At 56.0% G+C, this 27,754-nt stretch overlaps 2 protein-coding genes across 3 annotated transcripts; one reads left to right on the top strand and one right to left on the bottom strand.

The window, feature by feature from the left end:
* The first annotated feature begins 216 nt into the window (after positions 1-216).
* Positions 217-17,561, top strand: CA9 (carbonic anhydrase 9). 2 transcript variants are annotated; one of them, XM_065656524.1, is made up of 12 exons: positions 217-400; positions 7,653-7,682; positions 8,908-9,078; positions 11,487-11,629; positions 13,402-13,494; positions 13,760-13,826; positions 14,175-14,332; positions 14,475-14,616; positions 16,707-16,730; positions 16,908-16,931; positions 17,065-17,158; positions 17,288-17,561. In XM_065656524.1, the coding sequence occupies exons 1-12, from the start codon at positions 274-276 to the stop codon at positions 17,349-17,351; spliced, it is 1,137 nt and encodes a 378-aa protein (XP_065512596.1). In that variant the 5' UTR covers positions 217-273; the 3' UTR covers positions 17,352-17,561. The 2 variants fall into 2 exon arrangements, with proteins under 2 accessions (XP_065512596.1, XP_065512595.1); XM_065656523.1 differs by lacking the exons at positions 217-400; positions 7,653-7,682 and having other exon boundaries at positions 8,735-9,078.
* A 651-nt stretch (positions 17,562-18,212) lies between these two features.
* LOC136001859 (gamma-secretase subunit Aph-1b-like) lies at positions 18,213-24,269 on the bottom strand. Its single transcript, XM_065656562.1, has 7 exons — positions 24,058-24,269; positions 22,151-22,321; positions 20,601-20,674; positions 20,308-20,430; positions 19,847-19,974; positions 19,476-19,599; positions 18,213-19,245 (listed from the first exon to the last, which is right to left on the bottom strand). The coding sequence occupies exons 1-7, from the start codon at positions 24,168-24,170 to the stop codon at positions 19,208-19,210; spliced, it is 771 nt and encodes a 256-aa protein (XP_065512634.1). The 5' UTR covers positions 24,171-24,269; the 3' UTR covers positions 18,213-19,207.
* Between the last annotated feature and the right edge of the window lie 3,485 nt (positions 24,270-27,754).

Here is a 27,754-nt window from a genome sequence, read left to right as displayed (position 1 = left end):
GGGACCCCACGCATGTGGCAGCGGGAGGCTGGCGTGGCGTACGGGCATCTCCCGAGGTCGTCGCGGGTTCGAGTCCCGCGTCGGACGGCTCACCTGGCCGGGCCGGGCCGGGCCGTGCGGCGGCAGACTTTGCTTCCCGCCTCTATAAAAGGTAACGACGGCGTGAGTCAGAGCCACCGCCTCCTCCCCGCCCGCTCTCACGTACGCGCGGCCGGGCGGGCAGGCAGGCACGGAGCCGCTGCCGGCCGTCCCGCACCCGCGCACTTGCCGGAGATGAGCCGCGGCGTGCTGCGGGTGTCCCTCCTGCTCCTGGCTGCCCTGGGCCGCGCCGGCGCCGGCAGCGACCAGGACCAGGACCAGGAGCACGGCGGCGAGGACTCCTCGCACCCCCGGCAGAAAGGTGAGCAGGGGGTCCCCCGTGCGCGGGACACCCCCGATGCATGGGGCACCCAGCTGCTGGGTTTGGCATGCCTTGTGCACGGGGCACTCTGATGCATGGTACACCTGGGTGCTGGGGTTGGGGTCCCTGGTGCCTGGGCACCCCGATGCATGATGCACCCCAACTCTGAGTCTGGGGTCTCTGTTGGCACAGGGTTCCTCGCTTGCTGGTTTTGGGATCCTGGATGCATGGGGCACTCTAATGCATGGGGTGCTGGATTTGGGATGCCTAATGTTTTTGGGGGGTCCCCAATGCTGGGGACCTCTCTCCTTGCTTGGCTTGGCGGGGGCTGCTGCTGTGTCTCCTGCTGCACCCCTGTTAGGGGCCCAGGTGTTCCCAAGTGTGGGGTGCCCCTGTGGGGCTGTGCCGCTCCCAGCATCGCGCAGCTGCAGGCGCTGCCCCCCGCCCCCTCTCCCCCAGCACTTCCCTGCCTTTGTCCTTGCTCCCGCCAACTCCTGTGCAGCCCGACCCCTGCCCACGGGCTGGGGGCCCCTGCTTTGTGTGCTGCCCTTTTGCCCCCACTAAGTCACTTTTGGGGGGCTCGTGGCTGCTGGTATTAGGGGATCCAGGGCTGTGCAACAAGCAGTGTCTTACTAGGACCCCACGGAGGGTCCAGCCATGGACCCCAACGTAGCAGGACGGCGGCTGGTCCCCTTTGTCCTGCAGCGTGGTCTCTCCACAGCAGGGTCTGCTGTGCCTGGCCCTGCACCCACGTTGTCCCCTTGCAGTCCAGCAAGGATGGGGTCCAGCTCTGCTGCGGAGCTGGTGGGCATCTACCCCATGACTGACAATGGGAAACAGAGGACATGCCTGAACTCGGGGCTGGGTGGTGTTGTGTGCTCCCCATGCTGGGAACTGTCTTAATGGTAGAGAGGGGGCTTTCAGATTTTTGGCTCACTGTTTTGGGGGAAAGTCCTGGGTCTTTGCTCTTGGTGACTTTTCTGATGGGAGACTGCGGTGCAGCCAGTGCTCAGCAGGGATTTTTGGGGCAGTGCCACGTATTTTCTCGCAGGGGGCTGAGTGCTGCACGGGGATGTTCATGCCCCTGGCTACACTCTTCTGTCCCATCTTTTACCACAGGTTTGTTTCTTGGGCTCAGCTTCACAGTGCGTCCTTGGTTTTGCCTCTGGTAAGGAGTTGTCCTGACCTGTGCCAGGACAGCTGCCCTGTGGTACGGACCAGCAATTGTTTGGTGCCAGGAGCTGCTTTTGTTATTGCAATGAATCATATTTTTTACCAGAGCTGCTCTTGCCAGGCTGAGCACTGGACAGAGATGGGGACGCAGATGATCCTTGCCACAGAGATGAAGTAACCCAGGCCACAGGGTGGGATGGCGTCAGGCATTCAGCATACTGGTACGGTGTGCTTGCAGCAAGTGGCTGGGCACAGCTTGGGGTTTGGGATGAGTGGGTGGGGAGATTGGGATGGAGATGGGAAAAGGAGGTGAGAGGTGGCATGGAGCAGGCAGGGAGCAGTCAGCCTGACCCATGCTGCACCAGGGTTAGAGGCTGAAGATGTGGCTGGAGTTCCATAAGGGAGTGGGTTTCAGCTGGGACTCACCAAGGCTCTTGCCAGGTGCTGGATGCTGCATGTCTCAGCACCACTGCCGGGCAATGTGCTGGCTCCCTTTTCGTCAAGGCTTATGCTTGATGTAGGGCTGGTGGTCCTTCAGGCCTGGGGGCTTGGCACAAGCTGGAGAACTGTCACTGAGGCTTTGTCATGGGGTTGTTCTCTGAGAAGCCTCTGGTTTGCCCAGAGACCAGAGTGCTGTGTTATGGGTGTCTTTGGGAAACAGTAACTCCCCTTCCCACTGCAGCCTGTTTCCTCTCTTCTTCTTATTCTGACATGTTCTGCTCGCTAAGTCCTCTTCTTGCTTATTCCCCAATACCCTTTTCCTCCAGCTGAGCCCATTTTTCTTTCTTAATATCCCTTATTCATCTCATTCCCCAGCTCCAAGCACTGATCTATCCCCTGGGATTTCCCCATTTTTATCCCTTCTGCTGCGATGGCCCTTTCTCTGCAACACTCTGCGGTTGTTTCCTCTTTACCCTGGCACTTGCTGGAGCAGTTGGGTTCACAGGGAGCAGGAATGCGCCCTGGAGTAAAGCCTGCCCTATGCCTTCCTCCACCCAAACCCTTGCCCCTCTCAGTGGGGAGCTGGCCTGAGCAGTCCTCCTCCAGGAGCACAAAGAACAATCCCTGTGGTGACCTGTGCTACCAGTTACAGATTAAAGGCTGATCCCAAAGGCTTGCAGTGGGTCAGATTTTATAAACACAAAGGGGCTTTAATGCAGCTGGGCTTGAGGGGGGATCAGTGCCTCCATAGGCAGGGCACGAGGTGGTGTCCTGGGCTGAAAAGACATGGGTGCTGCACAGGGTTTGTGTCTGGATGGAGAAACCAGGTCTGTGCTGGCACAGGTCGGGCTAGGATGGCACAGTCCTCCTGTAGAGAGGTTCCTTGTGGGGCCTGGTGGAAGCATGCGGGGGTTGTGTGCCCCACTTCCCAGACCCCCTGCCTGTGCCATGCTTGCCACAGACTGGCCTAGAGAGCTGGCTGTGGGCAGCGTGAGCACAGTGGCACAGCATGGACACCGTGATCAGGTTACTGATTTCAAGGGACATGGTGCTCGTATATGTTTTGTAGGCTAGGACCAGGCTACTGTAGCTGGTCCCTGCTTTGGGATCTGCACTCTGTGGATCTCTGCATACCGTGCTCCCTCCTGGTTCACTGAGCATCAGGATTAACACCCTGCTTCCTCCCTTCCCTTGGCCATGAGCTCCACCAGTCCGCCCACAGCCTGGGACTGATCTACAGGCAGGAGCTTCTTCCTCAGGGGCACAGCGAGGTGGTCCTGCCCTGGCATGCTCTGAAAATGGGCCACATCCCAGAGGGCTTTGACCCAGGCGTGGCCCAGGGCTGGGTCCCAGTGGGTAAAGGAGGCTCTGGCAGGATCCCAGTGCTCCCTGTGGCTGAGCACAGGGCATCATGTGCCCAGCCGGTAAGAGAGCGGGATGTCCAAGCTAGAAGTGAGCCCGCTGCCCTGCCCGCCTCACACAAGCCCTTGAACTCATTGCTGGAGTTCAAGGCAAGCAGGCAGTACCGATGGCCATGTTGCTGCCAGGCAGCATCCATGCTGTGAACGGCACACACGTTTCAGTGTTGCTGGGTGCCTTGCAGCAGCTTCAGTCTGTGTAGCCTCTAAAATGTGAAAAGCTGAGGATGGAGGGGCAGACATACAGGGCCCTCTCTGGTCTCTCTCATTGTTGCTTGGCTCTGCTAAGGGGTGCCTCTTCCTCCATGCAAATGATCCTAAGTCCCTTGGCTTCATGGTTCATCCCTATGTCCCTGTGGTAAGGTCTCCTGGCAGCAGCCTCCTCCATTGGTGCTTTTCCAATGTGGGATTAGCAGCGGCCCATGGCTGTGCTGCCAAAAGCTGCTTCTACCCTTCCTCACGGGCTGCGGGACATGCCGAGCAGCACGCTGCTAATGGCAGCGTCTGCCTGAACTCGGCAGGAAAGTGTTGTTGGATGGTGTTGGATGTCAAGGAGGGAAGGGAGCCGGAGCTTGCAGCAGCGGCAATAACCCAAAATGGGAGGGCCAAGAGGGAGTGAGCAACTGGGAGAAAGAACAAAGGAGGGAGCAAGTGAAAGGGGGGAACTGCTGGATCGCAGGCTGCTGGGGAAGCGGAGGTGGTGTTTAGTGCTCAGCTGGACCGGAGGGGCTCTGCGTGGCTTAGCACAGAGGCTTCCACGCCTGTAAGGGCAGGCAGCTCCTGTTTGTACCCTACTATGTTTCCCTGCAGGGACCCCTGCACGGAGTCTTCTTCTTGCATGTTATCTCCCTGTGCACTCATTGCAGCAACAAGGTTGTTTCCCCCCACATTTTTGGGAGTGCTTTGCAGTCCCTGCTGGGGCGGTGGGTGCTCAGACGCAGGGCAGGGCACGCAAAGAACTGCAGCACCCACTGCTGAGGTGCAGCCACGTCTGTTGTGGTGAGTGGCAGCGGTTCAGCAGAAAGGAGACCTGGCACCATGCAGCTTTCGGAAGAAGAAGACATGCTCTGGCGGGGAGCATGGGAGGTGAGCTGAAATTATGCAAATCAACATTTGGGCAGGGCAGTGGGTTAATGTTCATGGCAAAGGGCTGCGAGATTGCAAATGCCCCCATGTGGAAGGGACTGGAGTATTGCAGGGCTCCTCTGAGCCACTCTGAGGACAGGGCAGATGCCGAGAGCCGGATCCAGTGCCCGGGCTGGGCTCACCTTGGTGCTTGCTTGCAGCTCATGGTGCATGTGCCACGGGGGCCCAACCCTGCACAGCTGGGCTTGCAAGACGCCTCCCCGAGTGGGTGGCCTGGCTGTGCCGTAGCTGCGCCCAGATCCATGGGAAAGGGAAATGCAGTCAGGTGGTTTCAGTATGTGGATAAGTGCTTGTGTGTCCTCTTGGCTCAGATGCCAAAAGACACCCAGGGAATGTGTTGGGATGGATCAGACTGATTCTTGGATGCGGCTGATGCCTTCAGGGTGTTCAAAGCTGCTGAGCTGAGCTGGCAGGAGGCTGCAAGGAGGGTCCAGAGCTGTGGGAAGAGATGGGTGGGGGGGAACATGGGAGTCTGGGGTGAGTGGGACGGTAATGACACAGCAAGGCAAGTGCCAGCATGGTGCTATTTCTCAATCTACAATAGGATGTTTGGGTTGCTTTCTGTCGAGGCAGAGTCCCTGGAGATGAGCAGAAAGTGGGGTGCCAGGGCAGGTCATGCTGGTTGAGGCATGTGCAGTGAACTGAAGCACCATGTGCCAACCTCAGGCTGCTGTCCCTGAGCTGTGGCGGGACTGCCCCAATGCGAATGCCCCTCACAGGGCATCCCCATGCAGATAGGCACCCTCACACTGCAGGAGGGGAATCCTGCCTTGGAAGCAGCAAACACAGTTCTCATGTGCAAGCCATGACCACCTCATGCAGATGGTAGAGCCAGGTGGGGCAGGAGAATAGAGACAGGGTGGGGAAGATACATGGTGTTTCCAGAGAAGGATGGGTGTACTGTCGATTTTTGGTGCATAATCAGTGTCCAGGGAGCAAGTAACCTTTGTGTCAGCCAGGTGGGCAGGACAAATCCCAGCTTGCTGCAGCAGAGCTGGGTGCATCCCAGGGTAGTGGCATGAAGGCAGGCATGGAGAGAGCACTGCAGCCTGTCCTGGGGCACATGTTTTTTGGCTTGCCTAACCCTCTGCTTGCTGCTGCTGCTTCAAATGCCTTCAGGAGTACCCCATGCCTAGGCAAGTGACTCCTGAGCATCAGAAGCACTGCAGAGATGAGTCACTGGTGATGCTGGAGGGAGCCTTGTGGGCCGTGCCGATGTCTGTGACTCTTGGTGCCCCTAAGCACCCTCCAGCCCTTCCCAGCCTGGTTTTGCTGTGATCATCCACTCCCCAGGGCGGCAGTTGCGCCAAAGGCCCCCAGCAGCGCCCATGCCTGGATCCTCACTGAGAGGAGGGCAGGATCCCGCTCAGCTTGGGGCCTTGCATAGGACATCTGGTCCTGGGAAATCGTGCCTTTTCCTTTCTCATCCCTGAGCTGGAATCTGCTCCTATTAATAGCAAGTGTCTGCCGATAGCTGTTAGCAGCAGGGACGGGGACCAGAGCAGTGCCTCCTGAGCCCCTCCTGAATCCCAGGCAGGCGGGCAGGTGTTTCCTCATGCCAGGGGACAGAGATAGCAAGTGTAGTCCAGCCCTGAGACTAAATGCTCCTCAATGTCCTTGCACCTGGGGGAGCTGATGGAAGTGAGTGCAGATGCTGCTCCTTGCTGCTGGGTGCGTGCAGCACCTTCACCCCAAGCCTGTTGCACCCCGTCACCCTCTGCTCCTGCCCTTGTGGGTTGGAATGTGCCAACAGTTTGTCTGCACTGACAAGCATGCTGATAAGGACAAGTCAGAGGAGGAGCCTACTAATTACCTGTTGTGTCAGTCAGGGCAGGAGAATAATCCTTATGGGCCATGTTTCTCTGCTTGGGGCAAATCCAAGCCCTGCATTCCTTTGTCTGGAGCTGGTTGCATGCAGAAGGGCTGGTGATAGACAAGGTGTTTGGTTGGGGACATCTGAAAAGAGGCTCTGGAGCACCTCTAAATCCAGCTCCAGTGGTCTGGAAGAGCATGGGCTTTGCTGGCAACTCTGGAGGAGAGCGATGGTGTGAGGGCTGATGTGTGGAGCACTGCCTTACCCTCAGGACCTGCCCCAGGGGGGCTTTGGTCCCTCTAGGTCTGCAAACTGAGGACCCAGCCATGGGAGGCTCAGGGCATGCCAAGGTGTCCCACACCACGGTGCACCCTGCCCTGTCATGGGGACATGTGTGCCCCTTGGGTGACATGGGGCATGCAGAGGTCCTGGCATGGGCTCTACCATCCTCTCTCCCGCTTTTCCTAGGGAAAGAGTTTGTGCGTGGCAGGACCCTTATGCAGCTCTGCATGGGAATTTGGGTGGTCAGGTGACTGGGGAAGGGGGCCGCCAGGATGAGAGTGGGGTGTGTGTTTGGTCTGGCACATTTTTCTGTGGCAGTCTGCTCCCATGGTAGGGGCACTTGCTACTGAGGAAGATGAGGTTTTGGTGCTCATTTGCTGCTTCTGCTGTGAGTCCTGGGACTGCTTTCCCTGCTGGGAGGAGGGCATTTGTGCGGTGCAATGCAGCTTGCTGCCCAAAATCTTCGTGGTGTGAAAGCTGCTCTTCCCCACATCCCCTCCAGCGTTTCGGCATTGCAGGAGTGCCACCAGGACAGCCACTTCCCTGGCTGCTCTTGCTTCCAGAGCCTTATCAGGGAAGCTGCAGACCTGGCTCCTTCAGTGCTTTGTCTTGGGACAGAGGAAGGTTTTGGCTACGCCAGAGTAACTGCAAGAGTGCTGGTACAGCCGATCAGTGACGGAAGCCAGTATCTCCGATTTTTCCATTATAAAGATGATGATGAAACGTCAAGCTCTGGGGTTTTCTCTCTGGACGATGTGTGCAGGAGACCTGGCCCTGCTCAGAGGAAGCAGTGCCACCTGGGAACATCCCCTTCACCAGGGCAGGGGGAGGAGTGGGAAAGCAAAGGTAGGGAGAGGGATCGAAGGCAGCGGGGAGCCCAGAGACCTGCTGCTGGGGCTGGGAGTGCTGCCTGGCAGAGGTGTGTTTGCTGACAACCTTTCCCTTCCATTCACATAGGGTTCTTTTCTCTTTTTTCAAGGTCCTGGCCACAGTCACTGGAGCTATGAAGGTAAATACCCTGCAGTTTACTCCTGCTTTTTTTCCTACCACCCAGCAGACTCTGGGCTGGAGCCAGCAGTGGTTAATGATTACAGGGCTCCTGTGCGCACTCCTCAGCTCACCCTTCCCTCCTGCCTGACACTGATGCTTCAGCAGTGCCCAAACCTGGGCATGGATGGGCTGAAGAGCCAGGGGTGGCTCTGCTGAGGGTTTTTCCCATCCCCCTGGGTGTGGGGGGATGACCTGGGGGCAGAGCTCCTCCCTGAATTGGAGCTCCCCTTATCCTGTGCCAAGCAAGGGAAACAGGGTGGTCTCTCCAGGCTGGACTTGCAGCCCGTGCTGGAACTTTGACCTGCCCAGGGATTAGCTTGTGTTCTCATCTCTGTGCTCTGTCACCTTCCCTCCCCACCCTGCCTTGCCCTGCCCTCCCATCATGGCTTGGGGGGCTTCTCCACAGCACCCATGATGGGCATCGCTGCAGTGCTAGCACCAACATATCCCTTCCTGCTGCTGTGGTGGGCCAAGCCCCAGCACCACCACTCTGTTCAGGACCAGGGGCTGTTTTGGACCTGCGAATGCCCAGGTCCATCTTTACAGGGGTCCTGTGAGGGGCTGAGCTGGGAACAAGCCTTGGTTTGCATAGAAGCAGTGCAAGAGGAGGTTTCCGGGGTATCAGCTGTGCTTATCCGAGCAATGGCCCTGGGGAGAGGTGGCAGTTTAAGCCACCACCCCGACCATGTGGGCTGTCCCTTTGCAGGGCTGTACCGGTGCAGTTAACAGCTGGGAACGCATCAGACTTGTGGCTGTGGTCTCATGTGATCCCAGCAGCACTGTGGTACCTCAGTCAAGGAGCAGCGTGGGCAAAGTGGTGGGTCGATACCTGCCAGAGGCCAGGCTGTGCAAGGCAGCAAGCGTGTGATGAACTGCAGAGCAGCAGCTCCTCGGCTTGCCAAGTCCACTTGTAAATGATCTTCTTGCGCTCTTCCCAAACACCCCAAAAATAGACTTTCCTGGCAGCTCACCATGCTCCAAGACCTTTCCTGATACAGCTGCACACAGTCACATGGTGGCACAGAGCTGCTCCCAAGCTAACATGATGGAAACTAACCCTGCATGCATGGTTGATTCCCTGGCCAGTGTCTGTCCCCTTCCCCACCATCCACCGAACCTCCTTTCTGGAGGGGTCCCAGCCCAGGTGGCCTCACTGGCACTCCCTCCTTTCCTCCTCATACCAGACCGGGATCACTGGGGTATGGACTACGTGAACTGTGGTGGTACCGCACAGTCACCCATCAACATTGACACGTCCAAGACCATCTTCAGCCCCCAGCTGCGGCCAATCCAGCTCTCTGGCTACAGCCTGCCCGCCAACGAGAAGCTCAAGCTGAGGAACAACGGGCACACAGGTGGGTGCAAAGGCACAGGCAGAGCCCAATCTGCCTCTCCCAGCAGGACCAGTCTCTGATGCCCTTCCCCTGGGCTCTGGGAAGGGGATTCTCTTGCAGGTTGCCGTTGTGTTGCCTTCAAGGCCAAAAGGGAAGCATTGGGCTGTTGAGCCTTTACAGGTCTGCATGTTTTTGTGGCTGGAGGGGAGAAACCAGGAGATGGAGAATTCCCTACATACTTACTGCCTTCGGTAGCCGGCTCCAGGAATTTATTATAATCCATGTGTCCCTGGTATTTCTGATGCAGGTTCGCAGACACTGGTTCCTCTCTTGCATTTCACTTTCAAAGGACTAGCCAGTCTCCGACTTAGCCTTTAAGGTACCTACCTTTCAAGTCTTTTAGGACACAGCAGTGGTCAACTTCTTGAAGTCTGTGCTTTGGGATGCTACCAGGTGTTTCCCAGAAAATAAGACCTACCCCAAAAATAAGCCCTAGCATGATTTTTCAGGATTTTTGAGGATGCTCAAAATACAAGCCCTACCTAAAAAATAAGCCCTATTACAGTTCATTTTTTTAAAAAATCAATTTAAATAGTGTCCCGGCAGCTATAAGTGTAAAAAGTAAAAAGTAAAAAGTTTTGGAGCAAAAATTAATGTAGGACTGTGTCTTATTTTTTGGGAAATGGGGTATCTCAAGACCTTAAGAAAATTTTACAGGTCTTTTGTTTCCCTCCTCCAATTTTAGAATGTTTTTTAGAAAGTCTGAACACAACTTTTTCATTATTTTAGTATCAGCCTCACCATGCCAGATATGGAGGAAAAACCCATTTTCTTCCTGCCCAACACCCCACAGCTGGGGATGGTGAGTCCTGGTTGCTACCAGCTTTTTCTGGGAGCAAGCCAAGTGTTTTGTGCATGCTGGTGTCTGCCAGTCCCCAAGTTAAGGAAAGGTGGCGTAGAAAGGGACTTTAAAACTTGTTGACGGTGTGATAAGGCACCTCTTTGCCCTGGTAGCTAATGAGATGGAGCTGACCTACGTATACAGCAAACTCAACAGGCCGGACTCACCGTGCATGGTTAGATCAGCCGTGCAGTGCATGTACAGAGCTTTATATTATGGCCTCCTGCCCTAGCATGCCTGTAGAGTTAAACTAGTTGAGCTCAGTAGTTGCTATTTTGGACACCCTGGCATCTGGCGTTGCTTGGTGTTCAGAAAAGCAGTCAGAGCATTTTCATTTGGGGGGGTGGTAGTTTCTCACATTCATACAAGACAACTCTTTTTTTATTCTGGCAACTACAGGTCTGCTTTATGAAAAGCCATAAATAAATAAAAAGTCGCAAGTCCAGTAAGATATTTGTATGGTTACTCCCTTTTGTAGTATAAAGTGTACACAGTGTATAAGCATTTGAAAGGTCCTGAAAAGGACTAGCAGAAGATATAGATATCAAGATATACAAAAGAAATGTAAAAGCAGATAAATTCATGGGGAGGGAGCAGTCTCCCACTTCCCGTGTTTGAATTTTGTATCTCTGAACCCAGTGGCAGGGAACACGGGAGAGGACAAATGACTCATCACAGCCCTGTTACGTGGTTAATCCTCAGTATGTACACTAGGTCCCTGATGTGACTAAGGGACACTTCACCTACAGAGAAGGAGGAAGGAAAAGAGTTGATTTAAAAAATGAAGAAAAAGTACTTAGCAGGATAGGACAGCATTTCTCAGGGTCCAGAGTTGCTGCTGATATCTTTGCCATGTGTCCAGGTAACTCAGCTTTTAGATTGGCCATGCTGCTGAATGAGTCCAAGATAGATGGCTAAACCACATTAAAGTAAAAGGAAAAGCCAAGTATCTGTTTATCGTACCCAAAGAGGCAAAATTTTAGCTCTAAATGCTTTCCAAAGGTTTAATGCTTCCATGCCACCAGCTCCAGTGCTGTCAGACACTCACAGGCTGCTTTACTTGAAAGGTCCCAGCTCGCCAAGTGCTGCAGCTCATTCCGTCCAGCTGCCCTGCTCTTGTAGGTATTCACCACTCTGCCAATCTTTCTCCATGAACTTTGTCCACAGCCTCTTTATATTACTCTCACTTACTGAATAAATTGTTGGATAACACTTAGCTCGGAGCTGGCCCCTGGGAGTCTCTGCGGATGGGGTCTTCACTTTCCAGCATTTTCATAGCAGCTATTTTTGAAGCTGACTTATCTGCTGGATGTCCTATAACCTGAAATTGAAGTTGAACCCTGCTGCATTGGCATAGCTCTGGGCATCGACCCACCCATAGCGTCACTAAAGATGGAAAGCAAGTTTGTAGTGGCCAATTTCCACAAGCCCAGGGTGACTCATTGCCCTGAGACACCTCCTCTGTGTACCTGTGTGAGGGACTGGGCTTTGTGTTTTACTGACTGACCTCTTCCTTCTGCCCCTGCAGTTCTCCTGGAGCTGCCTGAGTCGCTGGCCATCACCGGGGGCTATGCCCAGCAGTACCGAGCCGTGCAGCTGCACCTGCACTGGGGCTCCCTGTCAGGACCCGGCTCGGAGCACACGGTCAATGGGCACCGCTTTGCTGCGGAGGTAAGGAGCCCTCATGGTGATGGATGCATTCTCTCTTCTCCCAGTGCTGGGCAGGGAAGGTGCTGGAGTGCCGTCTTGCTCCTAGCTCATGGCCTTGGTTGTCACTGGATGAATGCTGGCCATAATCCCCATTCCCCAGGCAGCTCTGCAGCAGCAGAGTTCAGTGTAGGAGCCCATGCTTCAGTGCTGAGCACCTAAAACAACAGCCAGGCTCATGCCACAGCCTGCAGTGCAGAGGTGAGGAGGAGACCACCCTCCAGGATGCTCTGTCCACAGGTGGATCTTATTTATCCCTGTAAATATCTCAAGGGTGGGTGTCAAGAGGATGGGAGCAGACTCTTTTCAGTGGTGCCCAGTGACAGGATGAGGGGCAACAGACACCAACTGAAACATAGGAGGTTCCATCTAAACATGAGGAGAAAATTCTTTACTTTGAGGGTGCCAGAGCCCTGGAACAGGCTGCCCAGAGGGGTTGTGGAGTCTCCTTCTCTGGAGACATTCAAAACCCACCTGGACACATTCCTGTGTGATCTGCTCCGGTGAACCTGCTTTAGCAGGTGGGTTGGACTGGATGATCTCCAGAGGTCCCTTCCAGCCCCAACTATTCTATGATTCTGTGGGCCGGGGCTGGCCAGATGTGAGTGGTGCAGCCTGTCTCCAAGTTGCAGGCCAGTCCTGGGCTGATGGAGCAGGATTCATGGCAGTCCCCGGGTTGGGGGAGCCAGCTCCATGGGTGGCTGTGAGCAGCCTGCTTTGGGAGCTGCAGGGACTGTTTACTCTGTACACACCATCCTCTGGCTCTGCCAGCTCCCATCTGGTTTTATCCCTCCTCTAGCTGCTGTCCTCAAAGTGAGCCCAGCTCTGCAGTACAAACCCCCGGTATCTGGGGCAGAGTGGTGGTGTGCTGAGCCTGACCAGGGAAGTTCCTGTGGACAGACCTTCATGCTTCCTACTTCACAGTACCATGCTTTCTCAGTCCCATCAGCATGGGACACATGTTCATGCTGAACATGAGCCAGAAGTGTGCCCAGGTGGCCAAAAAGGCCAAGAGCATCCTGGCTTGTATCTGTACCAGTGTGGTCAGCAGGACCAGGGCAGTGATCGTCCCCCTGTACTCACCACTGGTGAGGCTGCACCTCGAATCCTGTGTTTGGTTTTGGGCCCCTCACTACAAGAAAGACATTGAGGTGCTCGACAGAGTTCAGAGAAGGGCAACGAAGCTGGTGAGGGGTCTGGAGCACAAGTCTGATGAGGAGCAGCTGAGGGAACTGGGGCTGTTCAGCCTGGAGAACAGGAGGCTGAGGGGAGACCTTATCGCTGTCTGCAACTACCTGAAAGCAGGTTGTAGCATGGACGGTGTTGGTCTCTTCTCCCCAGTAACAAGTGGTAGGATGAGAGGAAATGGTCTCAAGTTGCACCAAGGGAGGTTCAGATTGGATATTAGGTAAAAGTGTCTTCATGGAAAGGGTTGTCAGGCACTGCAACAGGCTGCCTAGGGTAGTGCTTGAGTCATCATCCCTGGAGGTGTTTAAAATACATGTAGATGAGGTTCTTAGGGACATGGTTAGGTGCCAGTGTTAGGTTATGGTTGAACTCAATGATCTTGAGGGTCTCTTTCAATCAAAATGATTCCATGATTCCCCTCCTTGGAGGGGTGCTCAGCACTGGTGCATGTCTCTCCCAGCCCTTGCACCAGCAGGCTAGAGCCCCATGGGGGTGAGTACCTCCTGGAGGCACCCTTCTTGCATCAAGGTTGCATATTTTCCTTCCAGATCCATGTTGTCCACTACAACACCAAGTATGCCAGCATTCAGGAGGCGATGAACCAGCCAGATGGCCTGGCTGTACTGGGAGCCTTCCTGGAGGTAAGTCCCATGGCTCAGCCCTGAGTGAGAAGGGGTAGGAGCAGGGGGAGAGGGGGATTTGGGGTGGGCAGAGCTGGGCAAAGTTTAGGGGACAGGCAAAGGCACAAGTGCTCCTGGGGAAAAGGGGAGAGAGAAGGCAGGGCAGCCCCAATGGGAGGAAGGTGTCAGTGGAATGGGGTGCCCTCACAGAGAGTGATTCCTCTCTGCCGGTCAGTCTCTGTTTGGCCCCTGTGCTCGTCATTACTCTGCAGTCTCTGTGTTGCAGGTTGGGCCAAGGGAGAACCCGTACTATCAGGAAATACTTGAGCATCTCTACAAAATCCAAAGAGAAGGTAAGGTCCTCTCCCACCTAGTACTTGTCTCAGAGGCTGCAGCCCAGCAGAGAAACCCGCTGCATGGCAGAAAGAGGCTGCAGCAGGCATTTGCCGTATGTACAAGAGTAGGGGAGCATTGCATGGCTTGTACAGAAACAGCTCTCCAAGCTGCCTTCTGCTTGCACTGCTTTCCCCTGCCTCCAGATCAAACCCACTGCTCTGTCTCCAGCTCACCAGCAGCAGCAGTGTGGACCCTGGCACACGCAGTGCCAGGCTGCCCATCATCTCCATGGCAGTCCTGTCTGTTGCCGTCCAAGGGGTTGCCCAGTCTCACTCGTGTGGTGGTGTTTTTTTTTCTTCTGCCAGGTGAGGAAGTCTTGGTGCCTGGATTCAACATTGCAGGTCTGCTGCCTGCCAACCTGAAACTCTACTTCCACTACAATGGCTCTCTGACCACCCCTCCCTGCTACCAGTCGGTGAAGTGGACGGTCTTCAACCAGACCATGATGATCTCTCATGCCCAGGTCTGTCAAGGCAATGAGTTCTGTGTTCTGTCTTGCCCAGCCTCTTCCTGCAAGCCTGCACCATCCGTGCTGGCTCCCTGGAGCTTGCCTGGCTCCCAAACATGGGATGCACCCAGCTCTGCTCACACCATTCTCCTTCCAGATGTCAATGCTGGTGATGAGCCTGAGACATGATGACAGTGAACCCCTGCAGAACAATTACCGGCTGGCCCAGGACCTGTATGGGCGACGAGTGCTGGCGAGTTTCCAGACCACCCAACCTTCAACAAAGCACCTGCCTTCTGGTAAGGCGCTTGTGAGTGTGTTTGGGCTGCACCCAGCTGTGGGGATGCAGAGATGGGACGAGGAGCAGGAGTCAAGGCATCATGTCTCTTCTGGAAATGCAGCAATTGCACGGGTTAGCCCTACCCAGCAGTGACTTACAGCAACGCTGGTCTTGGGGTCCTGCTCTCCACCATTTCTGTACTCGCCTTACGTTACATGAGGAACATTAGTTTCTAGGAACTATTTTATCTTTGGTCTTGCAGAAATAACAGTAGTGGGACTAGGGAATGTACGGTCAAGGGCAAACAGCCAGGTCCTAGCATCCCAGATAGCCTCTTCGTCCCCAAACATATTAGCTAAAATCGGTAGGAGCTGCAGTGAGTACCTCACTGCCAAACCCCCTCCCCAAGGCTGTGCTCTGCCAGTGGGGCCGTACAGCCGTTGTGGCCGGGTGCATGGTCCCCTGCCCAGCACATCCGCACCTGCCCGTCCTCAGTTTGTCCTTGAAAACCTTTCTTGCATTGGTGGCTTCCAGCGATGAGTAGAAATTCCTGTTAATTCTCAGGTGTGACTATCGCTCTGCATCATGGAATTCTTGCCCGTTGCTGCTCTCTGAGATCACTGGGGTTTTTCTGTCCAACATCCTGTTCCTTTTCTATTTTGATGGCATGCCCTACACCCTGTGTCAAGGTGACTAACAGAGACAGCACATGGGCTTGGCCCCAGGCCCTTGGGCAATGCCTCGGTAACCACACACCACGGTGCAAGGCACTTCCCTTCACCATCCCACCTGCAGCCAGTTTGTTAGCGGCTGCAGGCTTTTAATCACTGTGGTCTTCAACCTGGCTAGCACTTTCCCATGAGGCACTGCATCAAATGCTGTGCTGAAGTCGGGAGAGATATAATCTACTGCATTTTCTTTGTCTAGAATATCACTTATCAAAGAAGGATATCGGGTTAGGCTGGCATGCTCTATCTTTGGTAAACCTGTTAGATACTTTATCATATTTTCCATTTACCTCTAAGCTTTTCTTTTACCACTTTCTTGCAGAAGCTGTTCCAAAGCCTCCAGTTGCCGAGGCTGGGGTGACAGGGCAGTTATCCAGCTCACCTTTTTATTTTCTCTCCCTATTTGCTATTTCTATTCAACAAGCCCCACTTTAATAAAGCCATGAAGCCCTTGCTCCTGGAGAGCCAGGACCATGTCCCAGGACTCCCGGATGTGGTTACTGGTCCCAGGACTCCTGGATGTGGTTACTGGTCCCCTGACTTGTGTGTATGGGGTTGTTGGCGTTTTCTCCCCACCTTGATGCTGATAAGGGTGTATTTGGCCCCAGGGCAGCTGAGATGGAGTGTTGTGGGGTCACCTCTCGCTTTGCTTGCAGCCGCACCTCTTGTTTCCACGCTTGTTGATCTTTCCCCAGTCACCCCCGGTTCAGGAGAGCCATTCCTGACCCCGGCTGCTGGTTGAAGGCGGCGACTTCCCCGCAGCAGCCATGCAGCTGGATATGGTCTGCAGATAGTGTTACTCTGTGAGCAATAACCGAACTGTGTACAGATGATAATGCAGCTGCTTAAAAGCAATGCTGTCACACCGGGTAAATATTTGCCCAGTACAGCCCCTTCCCAGCATATAGGGTCACTGAGCCATCCTCGTGCAGGGTGCCCTGCCAGCAATGGCCTCCTGAGGAGGTGCTCACCATCTCGCTGCAGGTGCTGTCCCCACCATCGCTGCCTGCTGGGCTCACCCCATGCCCCTCTCTGTGGTCTCCTGCGGAGTTTGGTGCAGTCACGGGGTGCTGCAGTGCTTGGCACCTTGCCTGCCTGCTTCCCCAGTGGTGGCAGCAGCGATGAGGGAGTTTCTGACTGGGTTGTGTTTTAGGGATACTTTTTTTATTTTTTTACCCCTTCCCTCGATGCTTATGGCAGGGTGTCAGGGCTGGTCTCCCTTCAGCAAGATGCTGTGAGCTGCTGGGGATCCAGCAGGCAGGTGTCTCCTGCCTGCTGATGGGGATTCTTGTGGGCAGCCCTGCTGTGGCTTGAAGCCCTGCATATTGAACACTTCCAAGACACCTTGGGCAACCTCCTGACTGTGCTGTCTCCCTTCCAGGTAGTGACGACTCTGCAGCAGCAGGTAGGTGAGGGGCTGGCCGGTGGGAGGGGAAGGTGTCTCAGGGGATGTTCTTGCCTGGGAAGGAGGGTCCCAACAGCTGTGTGCTGAGCTGGGGGGCTGGCAGCCATGGTGGGTCTGCAGTGCTGCCTTGGGTTCCTGCAGCCGGCTCTCATCCTCTCCTCTTTGTCTCCTTTGCAGAAGGACACTCTTCATTTCACCCAGGTAAGCATGCTCAGACAAGGCTGTTGCCTTCACGTCCCCTCTGTCTTTGGGCTATGGGCCTGCTCCAGCCTTGCCCAGTAGCCACAGGGACCATCCCCAGTGTGATGTGCCTGTGCTTGTGCTTGGCTTGCAGGGGATGTGCTGGCTGTACTCTTTGGGGTGCTCTTTGCTGTCACAGCGCTGGCCTTCCTGCTGTACATCTACAAGCAGCGCAGCCAGAACCCACGGTGAGTGATGGGGGGGTAATACAGGTCTGGGGCTTAAGAATGAAAGTTAAGGGGGGTCTTTTGGGCAGCGAGATGGGTTAGCGTTTCCCATGGCTGCTCTGACACTCTCCCCTCTTCCTCCCTGACCAGGCTGGACTCACCAACCAAATCCAAGGTCATCTATACAGCAGCTGCCACTGAGAACACTGCCTGAGCCCCGTGCTTCTGTGGTGGTCCCAGCCCTGCCAGCTCAGCCTGTCACCCCCTCTCCCCTCACTCCCACCCTGGGCAGAGGGACAGCCAGTGGCTCCAGCATCCCTCGACTGCATAGGCTGCCCACACGGACTGTTTGCCTGGGGCAGCATCTGGCCTCAGGAGGTATTTTTGTTATAAAAAAAGGTTAAAAATGTATTTTAAAAAAATGAAAACAAAATAAAATTTAAAAAAAAAAAAAAAAAAAAAGAAGAAAAGCGAAAGCCTTTCACAGTGCCAGCCCCCTCTGCTATACATGTACAAAGCTGTGGGGCAGGAAAGGGCACCAGTGGAGCTGGAGCCACAGTGGAGAGGGGTGCATAAGGACCCTACCCAACTGACAGAGACAGCATCGGCCTCCATGTGTCGGGCAGAGCTCCAGAGCAAGCAGCACAGGGCTCCTTGCACAGCCTAGCCCTGCCTTCCATCGCCCTGGGACTTCTTCCTCCTCTTATTTGTGCAAAATGTTGGAAAAACATAAGCGGTGGCTTCGTAGGGCTGGAGAAAGGCAGAACTAAAGGTGGCAGAGCCATTGCTTCCTCGCTAGATGCCCCCACCCAGCACCCCTCCACTTTCCCCATAGCAGGAGCAGTCCCAGACCCACAGCTGCCTCCCACCTTTCCTAGTGGCTTCTGTGCTGCTGGAGACAAGCCCCAGGGAGCTCTATGGCCACACGAAAACAGAGAGAAACAGGCCAAGTCTGAGAGAGGGAAAGAACCTGGAGTTCTCCAGCTCCCAGCAGCTAGAGCTAAAACTAGAGCCCAGCCTTTGCTAGGATGGACAAAGCAGGAGCAAGACCTACAGGCAACTGGGGTCTACAACTGTCAGACCCTTCCCCAGTCACACCAGCACAAGCCGCTGCCACCACTGCTGCGGGGTGCTCGCACCCTCCCCGTGAGGGCAGTGCTGCTGGCTGCACACAGGCCCACTTGTCTGTGGTATTTTTTATTGGTATAAAAGCCTGCTGTGGATAAAACAGCCTTCTCAGCCCTGAGCCCACTGGCAGCTTCTCCCTCTGAGCCATGTGGCTGGGCATCAGGGCCAGTGCCTGCCTAAAAATCCCCATCTGAGTGCAGGAAAGAGCAATGATCCCCTGGAATGGTCCCTTGAACCTCCTCCCCAAGCTGTGCTGGCATCCGCTGCAAGGTCGCATCTCCTGGGCCCTCCACCACCATCCAAGTCTGCTTCGCCCTTAGGGTACTGTCTTTTCCCCACCCTCCTCCCATCCTGGTCCCCCAGCACCATTGTCCCTGCATCAGGGTGCCAGCTTGCTGCAGCTACCACAGTCCAGCCCCAGGACTACAGCACCCAGAGCAGCCAGGCTGGGCAAAGAGGTGGAGAAAGTAACATCACAGCGGTCAGCCCTGACTCAGAGCATGGCAGGCACTTTGCAAAGCTGATTCCTCCACCTGCGGTGAGGAGGTGATGCAGGTTCCCCTCCCCAGCACAGGTGATGGTGCATCTTATGTGGCTGGGGGAGAAGCAATGGGTTTCTTTGGGCTCAGGCCTCCGGCAGTCCAAGGTAGCATCCTTCCCAGGCAGGAAAACTGGGGCTCTGCTCACAGCGAGGCCAGCAAAGCCGAGTCCCCCAAAACTGGGCTGTTTTCCGGGGGCTCCCAAAGGGACACCAGAGCGAGCCAGCCCCAATCACACTGGTCAGCTGGCTGCCACAGCCAGACCCCAGTATGTGCTGTACTGGGACTGGCCAGGGTCCCCCAGTGCAGGAGAAAAGGTATTGCAGAGAAGGTGACGGCCACTCTGGCCGCCAGGATGGAGGGGAGGGCAGGGGTGGTGGGGACACGAGCATCCCGCAGGGCCTCAGGATCCCGGCTGGGGGCTGGCTCCACTACGTAGACCTGTAGGAACCAAGAAGAGAGCGCGTTAGTTTTCACTAGACTCCTTACTCCACCCACTTCTCCCAGGAGAGGCAACAACCCAACCACAGCCCCAAAACCCAGCGTCTCCTCCAGTCTGGCAGCAAAGGGGATGATGCCCATACTCCAGCCCCAGGGATGCCCTCACCCCACCCTGGCAACAGTCCTGGTACCCGCAGGGTCACCCATCCCTTTTATGGAGCAGGACTTACAAAGCAGGAAGCGCCGCAGGTTCTGGGCAGATCCCCCTGAGAGCACGTAAGCCCAGGTGGCGGCAGCGGCCATCAGCAGGTAGGAGGGCACCAGGCTGCCCACGTACAGGGGGTTGAAAAATGTCTGGGGAGAGAGGAAGGAGAGGACAGGGACAGGATGGGTGGCAGTGTCACTACCTCGACAAATGGAGCTGGACAGGGGACACCAGCTCTGGAATTCAGTTTGTAAAGGGCCAGGTGCAAGACCACCAAAGCCAACCGCTTTGCTAGTGCTGAAGGCTGTTTCCCTAACCCCAGCACAGGGACCAGCACACACTACTGCTGTCCCCAAATATAGGTCCCAGTGCAGAGCTCTGCTCCCAGATACTCACCGACCCCGAAACAGCTAGGTGCATGACAACAACTGCTGTGATCTCCCACCAGCGCCGATGCTCACAGCCATGGAAGAAGAGGATCCCCCAGAAGGTGTGAAGGAAAATCAGCACCATTGTCATAAAAGCTGCAGGGAGTGGCAGAGGAGTGTCATCAGAGAACCACCCACCCTGACCTGGCCCAGAGGCTCAGGAAGGGATGTAGAGAAGCTGGGGGAGTAGGGACACTGCTGGGCTGGACTGGGAGGCACTGGAGCAGACTCCAAGTGTGTGATGGATGGGGGAGAGGAGCAGGTAGGGTCACAGGGGACAAAGAGAAGGGTTTGGCACAGAGAGTTGTGACAGGGGACTGTAAGAGGCTCAGATGGGTACAAGTGCAGCATGAAGGGGATGGCATGGAGAGGAGACCACAGCCTCTCGGGTGTGCCTCCTTTGCGGGGCAGAGGGCGCTGGTCGCTCACCTGAGGTCAGGAAGTAGAGCTGCGAGTCCCCATGGATCCCCACGGTGCCAGGCCCCAATGCGTCAGCCAGGAGATTGATCATGGAGAAGGCGCCGCTCATGAGCCCAAAGCCCACACCAGCCACTGCCGGGAGAGGGACGCTGTCAGGCGATGAGCCACCCAGGGACACCCCAGGCACCTCCCAGACAGCTTCAGCGTGAGAAACCTCCCCTTCCCCACAGCACCATGCCCAGCCCTGCCCAGGCTCGTCCCTGGCCCTGCAGCTGGGGTGTCCCGCTCTGCAAGGAACTCACCATATGCCATTTGCTGGATGGAAATGGGGGAGCAGCCATCCTCGCTGAGGGCCACCAGCCCCTCGATAGCCTTCCTGTGGGGTGAAAGCATGCTGGAGCCTGACACAGCCCGGCCACCTCCCAGGGCATGGCACAGCACCAGGATCCAGCAGACAGGAACTGGGGTCTCTGCACCATCCCACCCTCCTGGTAGCCTCCCCATCATGAAACCACAACAGAAAGACCATCTGCACAACTTCCCTGCACCACCAGACAAACCATGCACGTGAAAACCACGCAAAGCCACATAGAGAGATTTTCCACAGAGAGACATGAGTGCCAGCCAGCCTCTCGCTGGGGCGAACGGACATCAGGAGCAAAAAAAGCAGCACCCTTGCAGGGAAAAGAGCCCCAGCACCAGCGTGGGAGGTGTGTGACATGAGGGCGTACCTGATCTTCACATTTATACTCCTAGAAGATGTTGGAAGAAAAATGGAGAGGGTGCAGAGAAGAGTTCAAAGAGCTAGAAAAATTATTTACCCGCAGAAACTGGGAGAGGTGGGCTTCAAAATTCTTATCAGCTAGAGCTGTGGCAGGTGAGGAGGACACCAGATGGCTCCTGGGCCCGGGTAGGAGAGCAGAGCTTACAGCCAGAGATCCACAGGGTGAAAGGAAGCTCAGTGGCTGGTGTTAGAGGCTGCTCCGTGGAGCTCTGCTACCCCCTGCCTGCCTGCCCCCGGCAGCGCCCAGCGGCAGGGAGTAGTGCGAGCTCTTGGACCTGGCCCCCCCAGCCTTCACCCAGCCCCTTGCCAGCACCCAGTTTGGGGGTATGAGGGAGGCCGACCCCCGCATTGCCTTCCCTTGTCTGCCTGCACTGCCCAGCCCCAGCACAGTGTCCGTCTGTCCATCCGATCGCAGGATGGCGTGCAGCCTGTGCTCACCTGCAGGCGGCACAAGCCCCACGCTCCAGGCTGGTGGTGCCAGGGAGGCCGGGAGCTGCTGCGGCTGCGCCCAGACTTTGCCCTGGGCTGGCCAGGGCACCAAGCACGGCACCAGCAGTGATGTGCCACGCCGAGGAGTGCCAAAACCACCTTCAGGCTGTCCCCATTCACACAAAACCCTCCCTCAGAAAGGAACAAGACCTGCCAAGAGGCAAGGGCAGATCCTTAACCCTTCTCTGTCCCACATGCAGCAAAGCGGGCATTTCCCAGTGCCTGGCATCCCTCTGGTGTCCCCCAAAACTGTGGGGGCACTGCTGGTGCAATTCACCACGGTAGACAGGATGTGGCATGTCCTGCAGCAGCCCAAACCCATAGTCTACCTGTCCCAAACCAGCAACTTCAGCCATGGGTCCTCCAGACCTTAGGGCTGTTCTGCTCCACCACCTAGGACCCACTCGAGGTCAACATCCCAACACAAGTACCACCCGTGTGCTCCCAGTGAGGACTGAGGTGGCTTGGTGCCACAGTTGGCATCCCCCAAAGCCCAGGGGCTCCCAGCCAAAATCAAGCACCCACCACAGCCTGGAGAACCATCTGGCAGTGCTGGAGCAGGGTGGGAGATGCCCTTACCTGAGGAGCTTGTAGTAGAGGAAGCGGAAGGCCTCCTGCAGCAGCACAGAGAACATCACCCCGAATATCAGGAGCCCCTTCTGCAAGGGCTCGTCCTGGGGGTCACTGCCTTTGACCGCGATGAACCAGATGAGGGAGGAGAGCAGCAGCGACACCAGCCAGAAGAAAGCCCTGCAAGGGAGAGAGCACTGCTGGCATCAGTGCTGTGCCAGGACTGGTACCGGTACCGTGCCCATCACACTATGGCTGCGCCCCTCCGTGTTGGCACTGGCAGCTCTGCTCCAGCCTCGCACACTCTCTGATCAGCACCAGAGCCATTCTGGTACCAGTGCTGGGCATCTGGTGCCTGTACTGGTACCACTGCTGTGCCTGCACTCCTCCACTGGTAACCACACCAGCACCAGTGCCCCGTTGAGCCCATACCAGTACCAGTACCTGTGCCAGACTCATATTCACACCAGTACCAGTTCTGGTACCATACCCTACTGATTCCACACTGGTACCAGTACCAGTGCCCCTCCTGTATGCATGCACCAGTACCACTAGCAGTTCTGTAGTGGTACCAGTGCTCCACTGATCCCACGTCATTACTGATATCAGTGTCCTCTCCCTTGTGCCCACACCGCACAGCGACCATAATGACACCAGTTTAAAGAATGGCACCAGTATGAGCACCAGTACTGGTAGCCCTGTCATGCCCACAATGGTACCAGTACAAGTACTGGTCCTCCTGCTGCATACACAATGATACCAGTACAAGTATGGGTACTGGTGCCTCCGCCACACTCACGCAGGTATGAGCACCAGTACTGGTGCTGCCATCATAACCGCAACCACCAGTGTGAGTACTGGTACAGGTACTGGTCCTGCTGTCATACCCACAGCAGCACCAGTACTGGTCCCACCATCATGCCTCTGCCAGTACCAGTAACGTCCCTGTCACACCCATGCTGGCACCAGTGCTGTCACACCCATACTGGTATCAGTGCTCATACCAGTGCCCTCATCACACCCCTACTGGTACCAGCACCAGCACTGGTACTAGTGCCCCAATCATGTCCATACTGGTACCAGTACCAGCACTGGTACTAGTGCCCTATCACACCCATAATGGTACCAGTACTGAAGCTGGTACCAAAGCCCCCATCATACCCATACTGGTACCAGTACCGGGCCTAGTACCAGTGCCCCATCACGCCCATATTGGTACCAGTACTGAAGCTGGTACCAGCACCCCATCACACCCACACCAGTATCAGTGCCAGCACTGGTATCAGCGCCTGATCACACCCATACTGGTACCAGTACTGAAGCTGGTACCAGTGCCTCATCACACCCATACTGGTACCAGTACTGAGGCTGGTACCAGCACCCCATCACACCCACACCAGTATCAGTGCCAGCACTGGTATCAGCGCCTGATCACACCCATACTGGTACCAGTACTGAAGCTGGTACCAGTGCCTCATCACACCCATACTGGTACCAGTACTGAAGCTGGTACCAGCACCCCATCACACCCATACCAGTATCAGTACCAGCACTGGTACTGGCGCCTGATCACGCCCGTACTGGTACCAGTACTGAAGCTACTGCTAGCGCTCCTGTCACACTCACACTGGTACCACCACCAGCACTGGTACCAGTGCCCTCATCGTGTCCATACTGGTAACAGTACTGGTACCAGAGTCCCATCAGGCCCATACTGGTACCAGTACCAGCACTGGTACCAGTGCCCTTGTCCCACCCATACTGGTACCAGTACTGAAGCTGGTACCAGCGCCTGTCACGCCCATACTGGTACGAGCAGCAATACTGGCGCAACACCAGCACCGATACCAGTACCAGTACCGGTACCCCCTCCAGGCCCACACCCGTACCCCTCCCGGTGCCGGCGCGGGACTGACCCGGCGATGAGGATGATGATGCGGAGCGGGTCGCGGGCGATGGTGAAGACGAAGAGGCCGAAGGCCGGCCCGAAGGCGATGAAGGTGCACCCGAAGAAGACGGCGAGCGTCATGGCGGCGGGGCCCGGGACACGGGCGCCGGAACGGGACCCGCAGACTCGGCCCGGACCGGCCCCGCGTCCCCGCCTCCCTCTCCCCGCCCTTCCGGGGCCGCCTGACGTCACGGGCCGCCTGCGCGCGCCGCCGGAAGTGGCGCGATGGGCGGGGTCTGTGCGGGGCGGGGCGGGGTGTGCCACGGAGGGGGCGTGGCCTGCGCGGGGGCTCGGCCGTGTCGGCGGAGGGCCCGCTCCGGTCCCAGGTGCGGGCCCTGCAGCGGGGGAGCGCAGCCCGCCTGCCGGCAGCCTGGCGCTGCTGCTGGTGCCCGGGTAGGGCGTGGGCCAGGCGGGGCTGCCGGGCTCGGGCGAGACTCAAGTGCAGGGTCCTGCACCTGGATCAGGGCAACCCCCGGTATCGACACAGGCTGGGGGATGAAGGGATTGAGAGCAGCCCTGCCGAGAAGGACTTGGTGGTAAAGGTGGATGAAGGATTGGACGTGAGCTGGCAATGTGCACTCACAGCCCAGAAGGCCAATAATATCTTGGGCTGCATCACAAGGAGCGTGGGCAGCAGTTTGAGGAAGGTGATTCCGCCCCTCTGCTCCGCTCTGGGGAGACCCCACCTGCAGTGCTGCGTCCAGCTCTGGAGCCCTCAGCACAGGACAGACACGGACCTGTTGGAGAGGGACAGAGGAGGCCACGAACATGACCAGAACAGGCTGAGAGAGTTGGGGCTGTTCAGCCTGGAGAAGAGAAGGCTCCAGGGAGACCTTATTGCGGCCTTTCAGTACTTAAAAGGGGCCTGTAAGAAAGATGGGGACAGACTTTTTAGCAGGCCCAGTTGTGATAGGATGACAGGTGATGGTTTTAAACTAAAAGAGGGGAGATTCAGACTAGACATGAGGAAGAAATTTTTTACACTGAGGGTGGTGAAACACTGGCGCAGATTGCCCGGAGAGGTGGTAGATGCCCCATCCCTGGAGACGTTCCAGGCCAGGCTGGACGGGGCTCTGATCAGCCTGATCTGGTTGAAGATGTCCCTGCTCATCGCAGGGGGTTGGACTGGATGACCTTTGAAGGTCCTTTCCAACCCAAACTATTCTGTGATTCTGTGATGCGATGTGGCGCCCGTCTCCGAGGGTCCCCAGCTGCCTGTCACCCCACCAATGGTCTATATCACTGCAGAGGGCCTCGTTTCCCCTGACCCCCTTGCCCTGCTCCCTTGCAGTGTCTGCTCTGCACTCATAGCTCGGGTAGCGCAGTCCTGATGTGGGGCACAGCACCAGGGGCTGTGTACGTAACTCGTGCAGAAATGAGACAGCACCACGTGTTTATGACTATGCACATTTTCTTCCACATGCCATGTTCTCTGGTGGGATGGACACATCAGTAATATTGATTTGGAGACTAGGAGCTTTGTGCGGCACTTGGCTTTAGGTGGCCTGACCTGTTCCGAAATCACCCAGAGCCCTGCAAAACCCGCACAGCCTGGCAAGGTGGCTCTTCCTATCCCCACCCAAATGTATGGGACTGTAGATGCAGGCAGGGACTGCAGGATGGTGGTGGTCTGTGTCAGTCTCATCAAAGTATCTCTGCCATACTCTGTATGGTCCTTCCTCTCAAGCACGTAACTTAAGGGCATTGAACAGGAGGGATTTGTAGATGATGAGATGAGATGAGATGAGATGATGAGATGAGGTGAGGTGAGGTGAGATGAGATGAGACATCAGAGTGACAAGAAAGCTAGAGAAGAGAGCAGAGGTGAGAGGCTGCTGGAGCTTAATGTGGTTTATCAATGGGGTGGCAGCCCATGCTGGGTCTAAAAGCTCATTGGGGAGATCTTTGGTCTATCAGGCCAAGAAAAACAAATCCAAAGGTTGAAATTCAACAGGAGACATGCAAGAGGAGAGAGGGAGGAGGGGCCGGGCTCTGACGTCCTCAGCGTGGGTCTGATTAATGCATGTGGGAAATGTGTCTCCAAGTTGAACCCTCTGCAAGCGGCTCCACTGTGCCTGGCCTCTTGGAGCTTCTCCCAACTCCACCTTTCTTCAGGGTCATGAGGGGAAGGGGATGGCTGGGATGATGGAGAAAATGTGAAGCTCTGCTGAACTGTTGCATTATCACCTCCAGTTTTTGGGGCAGAGCATCACACCGGAGTGGCAGCCAGGATCTCACTGCCAAACCACAGAAAGTTCAGAGGGAAAAAAAGGCCCTTGCAGCAGGGTGTGAATGGTTAAGTGGACAGGTCCAAACCAGGAGGCAGGAGCAGCAAATGGGGAAAAAGTCTGTGTGTGAAAGGGCTCTTTGTCCCCTCAGGAAGGCGAAGGGCACCGAGAGCCTGGGGATGCAGCCTGACATCAGCGCAGGGCGGGCTGGTTTGCAGCAGGGGGTGCAGGCTCCCGCAGCAGAGGTGGGTTTGTGTTCTTGTGCATTTCGCAGCCAGACAAACCCCTGCCTGGAAGGTGCTTTGACCAAACAACAGAAGGGCTCAGCTGATGTGCTGCGGAGAAGCAAGGCGGACCCAAGGAGGAGTTCCAGCCCTCGCTCAGGGCCTGCTCGGTGGGCCAGGACAGCACGTACTGTCCTTCTCTCCAGCACGTCCCAGGGAGGGAGGCTGCAGCTCCCAGAGGGACTCACAGCCTGGGAGGACAACCAGAAAATGAGCACCCCATCTGAGCCCCTGTCCCTGTAGGACAAGGTCTCGGAGCCACAAACCAGAGGTGCATGGCCAGGGGAGGGCAGGAGGCCGGCAGCACCTGGGCAGGAAAGAGATGCAATCTCGACACCCTCCTTTCCTGAGCTGAGAGGCTCAGCAAATAAAGGAAGGCAGATAATGAAAGCTGTCCCTGCCGCTGCTCGCTGGGGCGATGTCCTGGCTCAGCAAGGGGTCAGCATGAATTGTATTTCCTGGCAGCGTGAGGCTGTGCTTCTAGAGGGATATCCACTGGGTAGCGTGGGACAGCAGGGCTTGGGGCACATCACGCAGGCCCTGAAGTGCAGGGCAGGGACTAGATCATGACTTTGGGCATCCCGAGGGAATCCAGCCCATTTTGGTGATAGCAATGAGGCACATCCTGCTGCTCTTCTCTTTGTGTTGGAGAAAATACAGCAAGTCAGGAGCAGACTTCCTGAATGCTTTGGGAAGTGGTTGCCTACTGCAGTAATATTTGCTAGTTTATACAGCTGTCCCTCAGGCAGGCATTCAGCAACTGGTAATAGAGAATGCAACTAGTATGCAGGGTAAGCAGCTAACCACAGACCTGGAAAAGACCCTGATACCTAATAATCATACAATCATGGAATCATTTTGGTTGGAAGGGACCCTCAGGATCATTGAGTCCAACCATTAACCCAACACCGGCACTAAACCATATGCCTAAGAACCTCATCTATTAATACATGTCTTTCAAATCCCTCCAGGGATGGTGACTCAACCACTTCCCTGGACAGCCTGTTCCAATGCCTGAAAACTCTTCCTGTGAAGAGATTTTTCCTAATATCTAACCTAAACCTCCCCTGGTACAACCTGAGGCCATTTCCTCTTGTCTTATCACTTGTTACTTGGAGGAAGAGACAAACACTCTCCTCTCTACAACCTTTTT

This window comes from Caloenas nicobarica, chromosome Z (assembly GCF_036013445.1).
Source record: "Caloenas nicobarica isolate bCalNic1 chromosome Z, bCalNic1.hap1, whole genome shotgun sequence".
NCBI lineage: Eukaryota > Metazoa > Chordata > Aves > Columbiformes > Columbidae > Caloenas > Caloenas nicobarica.
Note: the sequence above shows the minus strand (reverse complement) of the source record. Positions and strands in the feature narration are given on the sequence as shown.